We start from the raw sequence: 12924 nt of genomic DNA, 5'->3' as shown, positions 1-12924 counted from the left end.
TACATTTACCACAATCAGTAACTTGCACAGCACATTGATAGAAAAGGATAAATTTCAAGGCTGGAGTTTTAGTTATTACTGCAGGTGTTTTAGATATGTCCATGGGATTTTGAATGAATTTTAAATATTTCTGGAAAACAATCCGGCTCTTAATTGGCAATTTAAATAAATCAGTTTGAATATTATATCATTTACAAATGGATTATTGTTGTCATCTCTAAAAATTGTTAGTCTATTACTACTGCCACTGCCATCATCCTTACAAATCTGTTAGACTGGTTTTCTCTTTAAAATATTTTGATAGCACACAGGTCACGTATTCATAGCACCATTATCAGCTCTTTACAACATAACGCAAATCAGGGTTATAACAAGGACCTTTTCTCTTTATCACTACTGCGTCAGTGAACAGAGATGATGAGAGTTGTTAAGAAAGTCTTTCGGTAACTGTGGCTGCCTCAGCCTTTGCTGTAGAGCATAATAAGGAATTATGTCTGATGATTATTTGACAGTGAGTGGAGTCTAGTGGGTGGTGGTTTGATGCCCTCAGGCTGTGCTACTGCACTGTGATATTAAGTGTTATTACAGCAAACCCCAGGACTGGGCTACAGGTGATGATTGGCCAGTTTCACACATGAGTAGTTTTTCAGGCTTACAGGGATCCTTCTGGTCTAAATTTCTTAATGAAATATCTCATTAGGTGTTTTTGGTCTTAGACTCGAGGGACAAAGAGCCCGGACATCTGTCTGTTCTGATTTCCTAGCGGAAAAAAATGACAAAAAGTCAAAATTGACCAAACCAGAGTCGAGGCTTATTTATTACATGGCCTAAAATATTTATTACCTGGTCTTTGTTTTTGTGGAAAATCATACACAGTCTTTGCTCCTACTGGGGATTTTTTGTCTGATAATGTTTTTATTTTAGGGTATTTCTTAACAGAATTGAGGGTCTAAGGAGAAGATGTTGTAGAGCAAGTTGTAAAGCCAACTTAGGCAAAGTTGCCTTTGACATCAACTGATGTTGTTTTGCTAATATGAGTCATCAACCCATCCTCCAACCCACTGAACCATTCACTGGCATAGCCAACACCATTCACAGTCAACAAAATGATGGATACCAATAAGTACTATAGATGTGTGACAGTTCCATCTTTTGCTCTTTCACTTGAAAAGGTGGTGTTTAGACTTTGCCAACACTGTGACTTGTTAGAGTAGGACCCAAAAAACATCAGGATTATCTTAGGTTAGGGCACTAAATAAGACACTAAATGAAGATGGTTAGTTGTTCCAATAGTTATTGGTTGGTTTGTGCTACAAACAACCTACTGTGTTTTAGTCTCTAAGACCATTGACTCACCATTGTGAATAATCAGTGCTAATACAAAAAAAAACTGATTTGACAAAGCTGCATCCTACAAATAAAGAAGCACAACTGTGTCTTTTACATGCATTTTTAGAATCCGACAAGGGACAGGGCAGGTGGAGTCAAAGTAGTAAAATAAAATGTTAAGTGGTAAAAGTACCAAATCCTGCTTGTTGGGGGTTTAAATTCAGTGTTATTCTGTTTACAATGACTAAACCTGAAGATAATCTTAAGTAGGTCTGACATATGTTGTTGGGGCAACAGGCTGAATGTGACCTTGGAAGGACAAGCAGATCTGAAAGACAAATTTACATTAACATGTTTCTCCACACACAAAGAACGTAGTGGAACATTCTGCTGTTGTCAATGAGTGTAATGTTGATAAATGTTGTAACATTTATGAACGTTACAGTAATGAGACATTAAAGTTGAGTGTGATCGTCTTTTTCTCTCTCTCTCTCTCTCTCTCTCTCTCTCACACACACACACACACACAGGTGGGAGCTATAAGAAGATTGGATACTACGACAGCACTAAAGGCAATCTGTCCTGGTATGGGAATGACAAGTGGATAGGTGAGGGACATTCATCTTCCTCAGCCCCTTTATTTTTCCCTTTATCACTGTCTGTTGCTCTACTTCTACCTTCTAATCTCCTGTTTTCTCTGACCCTGCAGTCTCAGCCTCTCTCCCTCTAATTCCTCTTGCATTGCCCTCTCTTCTCTCTCTCCCATCTACTCTGTGCACACCAGGTTGGCTGCGAACGTTCATCAATCAATCAGTCAGGCTTTATTTAGCATGTGGGAAACAGTAATGCTTCTGCTAACGTTTCACAGCTTACCAGACTTCCAAATGGTTCAGCAGCAACTAGAGACACAGTTACATGCTGTGATAGGCTGTTGTGTTATGGAGCAACAATTTCATTCCATTTACTAATTAAACATGAGAACCAGTTCAAAGCAATGAAAGCAATGCAATAAATAGAATATGCTAGTTGACAATCTAAACAAAGCAGGAAAAAGCAATCTGGGTGGTGCTGTAATAGGATTGGGCCTCATGACCTTGACTTTGAGCAATGAAATTGTGTTCTGTAATCAGTACACAGTCGATCTCTGTGTCCCTCCATATAACTTCCCTTCTTCCCTAGGTACTGACGAGATGCAGATCTAACACTGATAATTGTGCAAGCTGGAGATTTTGAAAACAATGTGGGTGATGCAGTGGCCAAAGGAAGTGCAGTGAATTAAAGGACATGTTCAACATTTTTTCACATGTGCCTTAAAACAGTCAGGATCCCATACTAACACAGACAGGTTTTGCTCGCTGTAGCCTCCTGTTAATACAGGCTTTTTAGAGTATCAGCTAAAAGATGTTTCCTGTGATCGGGGCCAAAATCCCCAGTAAGTCATCTTTTTCTAGACCTTGCAAATTAGTTACATTAAGAGGATTTTTAGCTTCCTTTTTTTTTTTTTTAGGTCAATTTGTATTTTGTATTTTATTTTGTTTTACTTTCCTTTCACTGCATCTCAACAGGGAAACACTGTTGAGTGAAACACAAAGAGGGAATTGTATAATAAAAGGTTTTTGAAAAACAGCCATTTATTTCAATAAACTCCAACTGCTTAAGCCTCATTTTAGCTTCAGAGACACACATGAATATAGTTTTTCTGATAACAATGACTGTGGATTTTGGTCCCCACCACTTCTACTTGAAGAGATCTTTCAATGGTGAGTTTGAACAGAAGTAAGACCTCTTTCGGTGTTTATATGGGCATCGGACTGTTAGTTTAAGACACACACAAATATGTGAACCTGTCCTAGAAATATTTTAGAACAAAATGAGGTCAAATGTTGTATAGGCTGGCAAAGGGGACTAATCATAATTCTGGAAATACTGCAAAATTCGAAGTTTGGTTGAATCTATTTGAGCTAAATTTCCCCAAAGTATTGTTTTCCCCCACCACTTGCAGTGAAAGTGTCCTAAGAAGTGAAGAGTTTTAATGGCCTGCATGAACAGGAGGAATGATTACAAAAGGCAAAATCTTTTTCAGTGAAAATATTTAAGACAAATATGAAAAACTGTAAACATATCCTATGAGACCTTGCTAGCTACTTGCATTAGTAGCTTAACTCCATGCTATCACGATGGGCTTTTATTGTGAAAGTGTTAAAAGCCTTTGACACAATGGAGTTCTCCATAAAGTAGTGAGTATGATATGATGTTGTGGTACTGATGCTATAGAAATAAGCTGAATTTATTGAGAGACACCTTAGTACAAGTAACAACCTCGTATGTGCATGAGTTCATTACAGGCTGTATTTGACAATTTATATTACTCTAAATATCATACCAGTGCTTTAGTGTCTTTTTCGATACTAGCTGCCCATCATTTAATAAAATGTACTCCACACAAGTAAAACTTTGCAATAATTTCTGGACTGCAGGAAATCAACTTTCAATCATTTGAAACTATCTTAAGATAGGTGAGTGCTATTTTCTATAATCCCATGATCACAGCGAGTAATTTCCCCACCAATCCTCGGAAAACTAAGCTGCTGATTCTCGAGGGTGTGTCAACATCTCAGCTGTGAAGACAGGAGCCAAGCTGTAATGTCCCCTGGTAACGTTTGACGTCAGTCTCATCTGCTGTCACTGAAAAGCTGTAAGCACTGATACATCACTGGCTCTGTGCCAAAAACTACTTTTTGTAACCAAGCCAGCAGACAGCAAGGTCATTGAAAAGGTCTCTTGTTCTGGTATGACATGACCCGAGGGAGGGCCCGAGGAAGTGCTGACCTCCTGTGTTTTAACCCTGCAGTTATGCTGCCTACAGCGGGGCTGTCTGGGCCATCTGGACTGTGTTTGGAAGTCAGCCGATGCTTTCCGACAGTGGAGTGATAGTATACAAGAAGTCAGTTTTATGTGTTTGACAGCCAGTCACTCTGAGGAATTCGTCAAGATGCCCTTCTTCCTCCCTGCCAGTATGGTTGGTCAGCAGCATTCTTACTGGCAGTGAAAACCAAAAATAGCCAATGTGACAGAATTAGGACTCCTCAAGGTGACCAGGACAACACGTGTTGATGTGTCACCAATGCAAGTTTAATTCAAGACCTATTCTTATAAAATCCTTTTCTTTCATTCTTCCTTTTATACTTCCTTTCCTTTTTAGTCTATGCTTCCTTCATCTCTTCGGTCATCTCATCTCACCTTCTCCCTCTCAGTTTTATTTCCCAGTATTTGTTCACAATCTTCTCTGTTCTGCTCCCTCATTTTTTCGGTCGTCATGACAACCACTGCTGCATCACTGCCTTGCTCCCATATTGCCGTGGTAACCATTATGGGGCCAGTCACCATGGTAACATACTGTCCCGATTCCACCAACAAGGGCAGTAAGAGGTATTAGTGTTGGAGAAGACATTTTCCCAAAGGACACTCACTTTTTGTAATCCACATACATGTCAAGGTATACTCTATGTATCTGCCTTCACTTCAAACTAACACCCACTCACATTCTTGGTGTATAAGCTTTATGGTTCTGCTTCCTTTTTTGTTCTGCAGAACATTTAGCTCTATAGGAACTGTAGCTGTTTATAGTGTGAAAAACATTTCTGGAACATGCAGAAAAGAATGATGGCAAAATCATGTAGCGCTTAAAAATGTATGTTATGGGTATGCAGCATACACTTCTGTTATTACTGTCTGCTGCAAAAATGGTAACAGGAATAAGAATCTACAGGTCATGCTTTTAATTAACGGTTAACATAATGGTGTTTAGCATGTTTACCTCACCATCTTAATATGCATTCTGGACTGGTTCACTGACTAGATAAAACAACAGGACATTATGATGCCCCTTCTGCTGACATTAGATAGAAAAAATATTCCATAACCACAACTTGCAGGTGTAGCTATGTCCTGCAAAGTCCACACACATTTATTGGATACTTTGCATATTTTAATATAATCATCTGTCTGTGAAATATCCAGCTTCAATGCACTATGGTAAAACAACAATTGACAGTTTAAAATCAGTTAAATGAAATACAACTTTAGTAATTTGAAAATAAGCCAACCTCCTGGTGTACTGTAGTTAATGTAACAGAATGAGTAGTGATAATTTAAAGATTGAAGTAATGATACCAACATGGAGTGTCTCCAGGTCTGTTCTCTTGATGGAATCATTTTGTCCACTTTTTGTTTTCAAGATTTATTTTCCTTTCATTGCTTCCATCTGCTTCACAGTTTTTGTCTGTGTGTGTGCGTGTGTGTGTGTGTGTGTGTGTGTGTGTGTGTGTGTGTGTGTGTGTGTGTGTTGTGTTTCCTGAATATGACATGAATCCAAAATAGCTGCAGTGTGAACAACAAACACTAAGCTTTGAAGTAAGATCCTTAAAGTCATCCTCTGCATCAAACTCTGAAGTGTGACACGCAAGATCCTCGGCTGCATGTGAACCTGCTGCCTCCATAGCAACACATTTGTGAGGCACACGAAGTATTTGTTGCTATTCTGACCTTATGTGGATGCTATTAACATCTCATTCAAACATTCCAAGGCTCACAGATCTTACCTTGCATTGCCAAGGGCTGCTCTGTCATGGCTCAAACTTCAGATGCTGAAAAGACCCTGCTGTGTGTGAGCACTGATATACACACATACTCCTACTCTCTGTAAATAGATTCACTATAGGAGAATGGCATATAGTATTTATGAAAAATCCAGCCTATAGCTACTTACTGCTTTGCAACACACAACGTTGGTGCTATTATTTTCCTTATTTTATTAACTAAATATCCCAGTGAAAAAAATACTCCTTTATGCCCAAAATATCCCTATTCTTTGCAGAATGAGTCTCTGTTACTGCCCTGCTTTTTGCAACCACCATACCTGCTTTTCCAGTTATAGAAAGTGTAAACTTATGCTGTGTGTGGGTGGCTCACAATTATTTTCCCATGGGGGACTATGAACTGTGAGCAGCAGAAAGTGTAAAGCTGTGTCCACAATAATGGTGATATATTTGAAAACACAACGTTCTCTCACACTATAATATGAAGACCAACCTGCTGTGTTGCATAGCTGTCAGCCCTCACAGACGGTGTCCTATGGAAGCCAACCTTCTGTGCCCTCTAATTCTCCCGGATCACTAATTTTGTATATCATCATGGCCTGCACACAATACATGTGTTGTCATTATAGCTGTGCACCATTTGGCCATGCCAGCATGCCACTGGTTACATAGCAGTAAGGGCGGGAAACCCTCATAAATGGACTGTGGACAGCACATGAAGTGGCTGATATGACATTGATCTTCACTGATTTAGGAGGTCATAATAGAGATGAACCAGATATAAATCCAGAAAATGTTGTTTGTTGACTTTGTTGATTAGATTCAGCACAAGCAGTTTGTGCCATTTTATATTTAATTTAATTTAAGTAAAAATCATGTTCGTTTAGCCCAGATTAGCACAGAGCTGGCTGGTTTTGGAGTGCACCACTTCACACATGGTTAATGACACAAGTGGGGGGTCTAATGCAGTTGCAAAAGAGCATTATACTGTAAAAATAGACAGACGTGCAAGTGGAATCAAAATCAATGCAGCAGTTTGTTTTTTTAAATTCTCTTCTATTCTCTTTTAGTCTATCTGCATTGGCTAAGTACAGTAGAACCGCTGGGGATATCAATATTTGATGCCTAAAGCAAAGACTATGTAAAGATAAGTGTCCTCATATGGAGGTGTTGGTTTATGTTTATAAGGAAGTATGTGTCAAATACTTCACAGTATGAGATCAGGTAACTGACTTGGCAAGTGAATAATATCCAATCTCTTTACCTTGAGAATTTTTTGGGTGGCTTTCACTGTATGTTTTGGGTAAGTATACTTTTGCTTTATGAAGCAGCGTCCTATCAGTTTTGCAGCAATTGGCTGAATCTGAACAGAGGTACAGTGTTATACACTTCAGATATCATCCTGTCATCTGGTTCCAATGACAGCCATTTACGCCCATGCCAAGACACTGCCTCCACCATGTTTGACAGATGATGATAGTTAGCTGTGCCTTCCCTTCTCCATACTTTTCTCAGCTGGAAACAAGTTAATCTTGGTTTCATCAGTGCGAAGAGTCTTGTTCTAGAGCTGGGCAGGCTTCTCTAGGTGTTTTCTAGCTAAATGTAATATAGCCTTTGTCTTCTTGAGTATTTTGCACCTTGTTATGAAGCCTCTCTATGATCATTATAGAGCTGTCTCTTGACTGGAGACTTTGACAGTGATATACTGTATGTCCTCAAGAATTGTCTTGACTTGGCTAGATGTTGTGAAGGGGTTCTTCTTCACTATGTACAGAAATCTGCAGTCATCCACGTTAGTTGTCTTGTGGGCCTTTTGCTTTTATTGGGCTGCCATTTAATGCTTTCTTTTCAAGAAACAGTTGTATTGGCCACTGTGTTTTTGCTGTTTCTCTGGTGGGTCTATTTAGATTTTTCAGTCTAATGATGGCGCACTTCACTTGCATCAACACCTCTTTGGACCTGACGTTCGGACTTCCAGTGAATGTAACAATCAGAACCACCGACAGACCTCTTTTGTCACACTTTTCTACTTGATTAGTCTTGGAGTAACAAGAAAACAGGCAAAACCATGCCATTCAACATTTGTTCCAATATTGATGAGCCACAAAATTTAATTTATTTTAACCTTTGTCAAGATGTTTGGTGCCCATCCATAACCCAGTTGTGTTTGTGCCTAAAATCAACCAAACCACAACTTTAACACAGCATTTCATGAAAGGAGGTTCCACAGGCAGGCATGATTGTTCCCTTGGAAACAAATTTTGCTGCTCCTGAGCCTTCCAGTAGGAATTCGAAAGGGCACCTGTATCAGGTGGACCCATTTGCATTGAAGTAACTTTTCCTGGAGACCAGGAATTGTTGTAGTTTCTGTACCTGTATTTCCACTGGACCATCTAGTGTCTAAATTTAGCTCTGACCCCCTGTTCAGGAGTAGTTCCTTCTACTTTCTAAGGGTATAGGAACTAGTGGAGTGGTCAAGTGCTAATTGGTCAAATACTGTGCAGCATTTTGAAATATTTTTGAAACCCAATGAGCATGAGGGTTCTTTTGTTTTGATTGTTGGCAGCCCAAGAAATTTTAGTAGTGATGGACTGAACATGAAAGGCTTAAAATGGTGTGAAAAGCAGCTGACCATCACAATCCTGAAACAACTGTAGGTTAATTTGCTTAAAGGTTATCTAGTTGGATTTTTGACAACTGTATTTTTTTTTTTTTTTGCTTTGCAATTCTATTCTTCTATTCACATTTCAGCCACCAAACTTAAAATTCTCTTTTCAGTCTACTTCTGTGGACTTGCAGGTGTCACTCTGGATGAGGGGAAACTCATTGTTGAAATGTAAAAAAATATCCAGACCTCTAGGAGACCCAGACTTTCATTTACAGAGATAATATTGAGAAAGAAATTAACTGCTGAAACACAGAGATGGCACCTTCAGGTTAAAATAACACACACCACTCTTTTTATTTTCTGATTCATTTGCTGATAGATGATGAAACTTTGTGCATATATTGACTTTTGTTTATATATGGGATTTTCTCCTCTTCATTTTAAATTTCAGGTTTTAGTTCTCCACAGCATGTCTTGGCATTTGAATATTTGAATGGATTAGCAGCTCATTAAGGCAGGGTGAAGCAGGTCTCACTGCAGGGTTTCTAAACTACATAAAATCCTCCCACATAAAAGGGTTTTACTGATTTATTTTGTTTATTACGGGTTATGTCTTTCTTTTCAGGTGCATACAGACTGCATTACGCCAATCTAATACCTGTGTGCTATACTGAATTTGCACTTTATTGTAAGTTTTTTTCCCTGATTTGTGTTAAGTCACCGTGTAGCACCTATAAAATGTCCAAATGTTTACCCACCCGATTTATAAAACAATAAAGGACACAGGATGTAAATGTGTCAGACATTCCAAATATAGAGTGCTCTGTAGGAAGTGATTTTAGGCCCTGATTTGTGGACTTAAACATACACTTAAAGCATGAGCTGGTGTCACTCTGTGTGATGTTAAGCAATCTCTATACAGGTAGATGAGGTGGTTGCTAGGAAACAGAAGAGCTAGGTGCTTTCTGTCCTTGCCAAAATTTGCAGATCTTAGCAAATACCTCACTAAAAAAGACAAAAGTTAAAAATTTTATCAACAGAAGAAAATGGCAAGTTGGGTAACATCTAGTTAGGCAGTATTAAAAAAAAAACTTTCTGCAATGTTTGTTTTTTCCATCAGGTAAAACTGAGACATGCAAAAGAGTTGAACCTCACTTCATGTAGTAATACGGTGTATAAACACTCATACTTTTAAAACTACACATCCCCACTTTGTAATGCAGGCCATCTGTTGAAAACTGGTAGTCATTTGTTGACATCATCTGGATTATTTTCTCCACCAGCCTCAGAAGACCTTATACAACAGTTTTCACAGGCTGAGTAATACTGACGCATGAAAATGTATCTGTGGATCCGTGGATTGTGTCTGTAGATATAGTTTACCTGTAAGTGACATTAAATAACGCTCAATCTCCCATTCCAGCTCGTCCAAAAGGTGTAGTGTGGAGGCTATTTGAGTACAAGTCATTGTCATGTTCAAGAAACAAGTTTCAGATGATTTTAGCATTGTAACATGGCACGTTATCTTCCTGGAAGTAGCCATCAGAAGATAGGTACACTGTGGTTATAAAGGGCTGTGGTCAGCAACAAAATTCAGGTAACATTCATAGAGTGTGTCTTTGTTATTGTCTATATGCTGCAGGAGTTGCCTTTAATTCTGACACTTAAGTACATATGTACATTGCAAGGCCAAAATGAAGTCACCACCTAGATTTAACTAAGTAAATAGGTAAAATAATTCCACTGGATAATTACTGCAGTATTAATATATCTCACCTGGAAACAAGTTCTTCAACCCTAACTGATGCAATGAGTAACTGAATACTTGATCAGGTTTTTTCATACTAGATTTTTTTCTTCTTTGATGGCAGGGGCATATTTTAAGATGCAATGCCAGGACTAATCAGGCTGTCAAAGAGTGCTTCAGGGAACATGAGACATAATCGTCATACATGGATTGTCCACCAGGCAGTCCACACCGTAACCCCATTTAGATTCTTTGGCATATGCTAGAGAAGACTTTATGCAGTGGTCCGACTCTCTCATCATCAATATAAGATCTTGAAAATGTCTTGAAAATGCATTGCAACTCTTGACGGAAATAATTGTTGCGACATTACATAAGCTCATCAATATGATAGCATGTCCAATGCATGCCATAGTAAACAATATAACAAAAAGAACAATAGATTTCCAATGAAACAATCAAGATATGCTTAATAGGTAAACACTGTCACTTCTTATTTAAGGGTTTGGTCAAAGATTTTGGATTAAGCCATGTGGGAGTTAAATTTTTGTTCATGCATCCCAATTTTAAGGGCTTAAATATATTTGTAGAAACTGAAAAAAATCATAAATTGTCAGTTTTATACTTGTGTATTTGCTCATGATGCAGTGGAACCATAGTGGCGGCAGCATCATGTTATGTTAGCAGCTACAGAGTGCTTTACATAAACAGCCAAGACATTTATCATTACGGCCATAGGAGCTACTCCACAGCATTAAATGATTGCCATGAATGCTTTTGTACAAGAAGCTTCAGTTTGTGTTTTGCAAGATAAGTGATTGAAAAGAGTACATTCGTTTTGATAAAACAACCTATAGGTATAGTCTATAGCTGCAAAACATCCATGTTTCAGTTTCATTTGATTGAGGTTTGTCCACTACACTAAATAGACTTTGCTTCAGGACACCAATGTTGCTCGGAAAAATCAGAAAATGATTTATGAATAAAGCACAGTCGAGGTCAATGGATGAAATGAACCAAAAAGTGAAAAGCGTCAGTTGTGTTATTCAGTCCTCAGCTGTGTCTTAGTATCTGTTAGTGCTGGTTGTGATCTGAACGTTAAATGAACCTTGATAATGGAGCCACACACACTGGGTGATTCGCTGTGAACATTAGTAGGACAATGGAGGCTGAGGCATGGCTGGACACTCAGACACTGAAGATACATTTAACTTTTCTGCTCTACTAATTCACAACTTTTTCTTGTCTCAACTCCTCTGTTCCTTACAGTCTTTTCATCCTTCACAATATCTCCTCTGTGTTTAATAGGCTCAGGACCCCCTGCAGACCAGACGGTGGTCATTGAAGAGTTTCGCTACCTGTCCCAGAAGCTCTTTGTGTCTGTGTCTGTCTTTGCTGGGTTGGGAATCCTGCTGGGAATAGTCTGCCTCACCTTCAACATCTACAACAGCAATGTCAGGTACAAAAGTTCAGTTAACTCACTGTCAATCAAGATCTGAAAACGGCCTGGGCTAAGTGTCAAAAACACAGAGACTGCAGATCTCTTCAGCTCCAAGCAGCACATTAACTATTTTCAGCTTGCCGGGTTTTTTTTTTTTTTAAGGGGGAAGCTCTGATTCAACCACTGTTCACTAACATAATGGTGAACATACTTTATCATAAGGTGTAAGTTATGCATATAGGTGAAGTTGTGTAACATTGCTAGTTTCATTTATTTAAGCCTTTAATTAAATTCAATTCAAATTTATTTATATAGCACCAATTCACAACCGGCCATCTGCCTTGACCGGTGAAAAGAAAAGAAAGTCAAACTGGGGATCAATTAACCCCCTCCTCTTACAGTGGATCAACAGCCACATTTTTATATGAGTTGTATAATTTAATGTATAATACACTGATTTCTACTGTGTGCTCAATAAAAAAAGCAACATACACTAAATGATAGGATTTTACATTGCAGCTCTTATTTCATTCTAATGAGCTACATTTAGCATGTAAAGCATTTAGCTGATTATTCAGCTTCTTTGAATGAAATAAATTTTAATTTTAGTTGTCTTTTTTATAATTTTATGGAATAGTTTTAACAGACTGATCGCTTATATAAAGATCAGTCTCAGCAATTAGGAGTACGCTCTTTGACTACGTTTTCTCAGTTTATGCATAAGGTATGTTTTTTTAACAACCTCAACGAACGTAGCTAAAGTAGAAGGTATAATAAAAACAAAACTGGGATAATACAGGTTTAAATGTGACATACAAACAAACAGTGTATATATAGATTTATTCATTCATCCACCCATCAATTTTCTCGGTCTGTAAGGGTCCCCAGAGGGCTGGAGCCAATCCCAGCTGTCATCAGGCTAACAGCAGGGTACACCCTGGACAGGTTTACACTACTGGAAAGTTAACTTAGATATACAGAAAATCAACAGGCAATATCAGCTGCAGTGCCACAGCTGTGTCCCCTTTAACAGCCGTGATCCATTTCAGTTTCTTTTGTCAATCATGTGATTACTTATTTTGGACCATTACATCCCACCTGTCAATGTGTCTGTGTCCTGTTAAATTTTCATGATTGTGCTACATGGTGGTTATAACAAATGCACCATTTGTGACTGGAGCCACAGGTGGAGCAACTGAAT

At 38.5% G+C, this 12924-nt stretch overlaps 1 protein-coding gene across 4 annotated transcripts in view; it reads left to right on the top strand.

Annotated features, from left to right (window-relative positions):
• gabbr1b (gamma-aminobutyric acid (GABA) B receptor, 1b) overlaps nucleotides 1–12924 on the top strand; it is a 159300-nt gene that overhangs the window by 124576 nt on the left and 21800 nt on the right. For 3 of the 4 annotated variants that reach the window (XM_067509882.1, XM_067509902.1, XM_067509912.1), the window contains 2 exons: nucleotides 1860–1937; nucleotides 11591–11741. In XM_067509882.1, coding sequence (XP_067365983.1) covers nucleotides 1860–1937; nucleotides 11591–11741 — 229 coding nt within the window. The remainder of the gene's footprint in view (nucleotides 1–1859; nucleotides 1938–11590; nucleotides 11742–12924) is intronic. The other variant, XM_067509892.1, reaches the window with a different exon arrangement.

Source organism: Channa argus, chromosome 1, assembly GCF_033026475.1.
Source record: "Channa argus isolate prfri chromosome 1, Channa argus male v1.0, whole genome shotgun sequence".
In the NCBI taxonomy this organism is placed as follows: Eukaryota; Metazoa; Chordata; class Actinopteri; order Anabantiformes; family Channidae; genus Channa; species Channa argus.
This window is presented reverse-complemented; position numbering and strand designations above follow the sequence as displayed.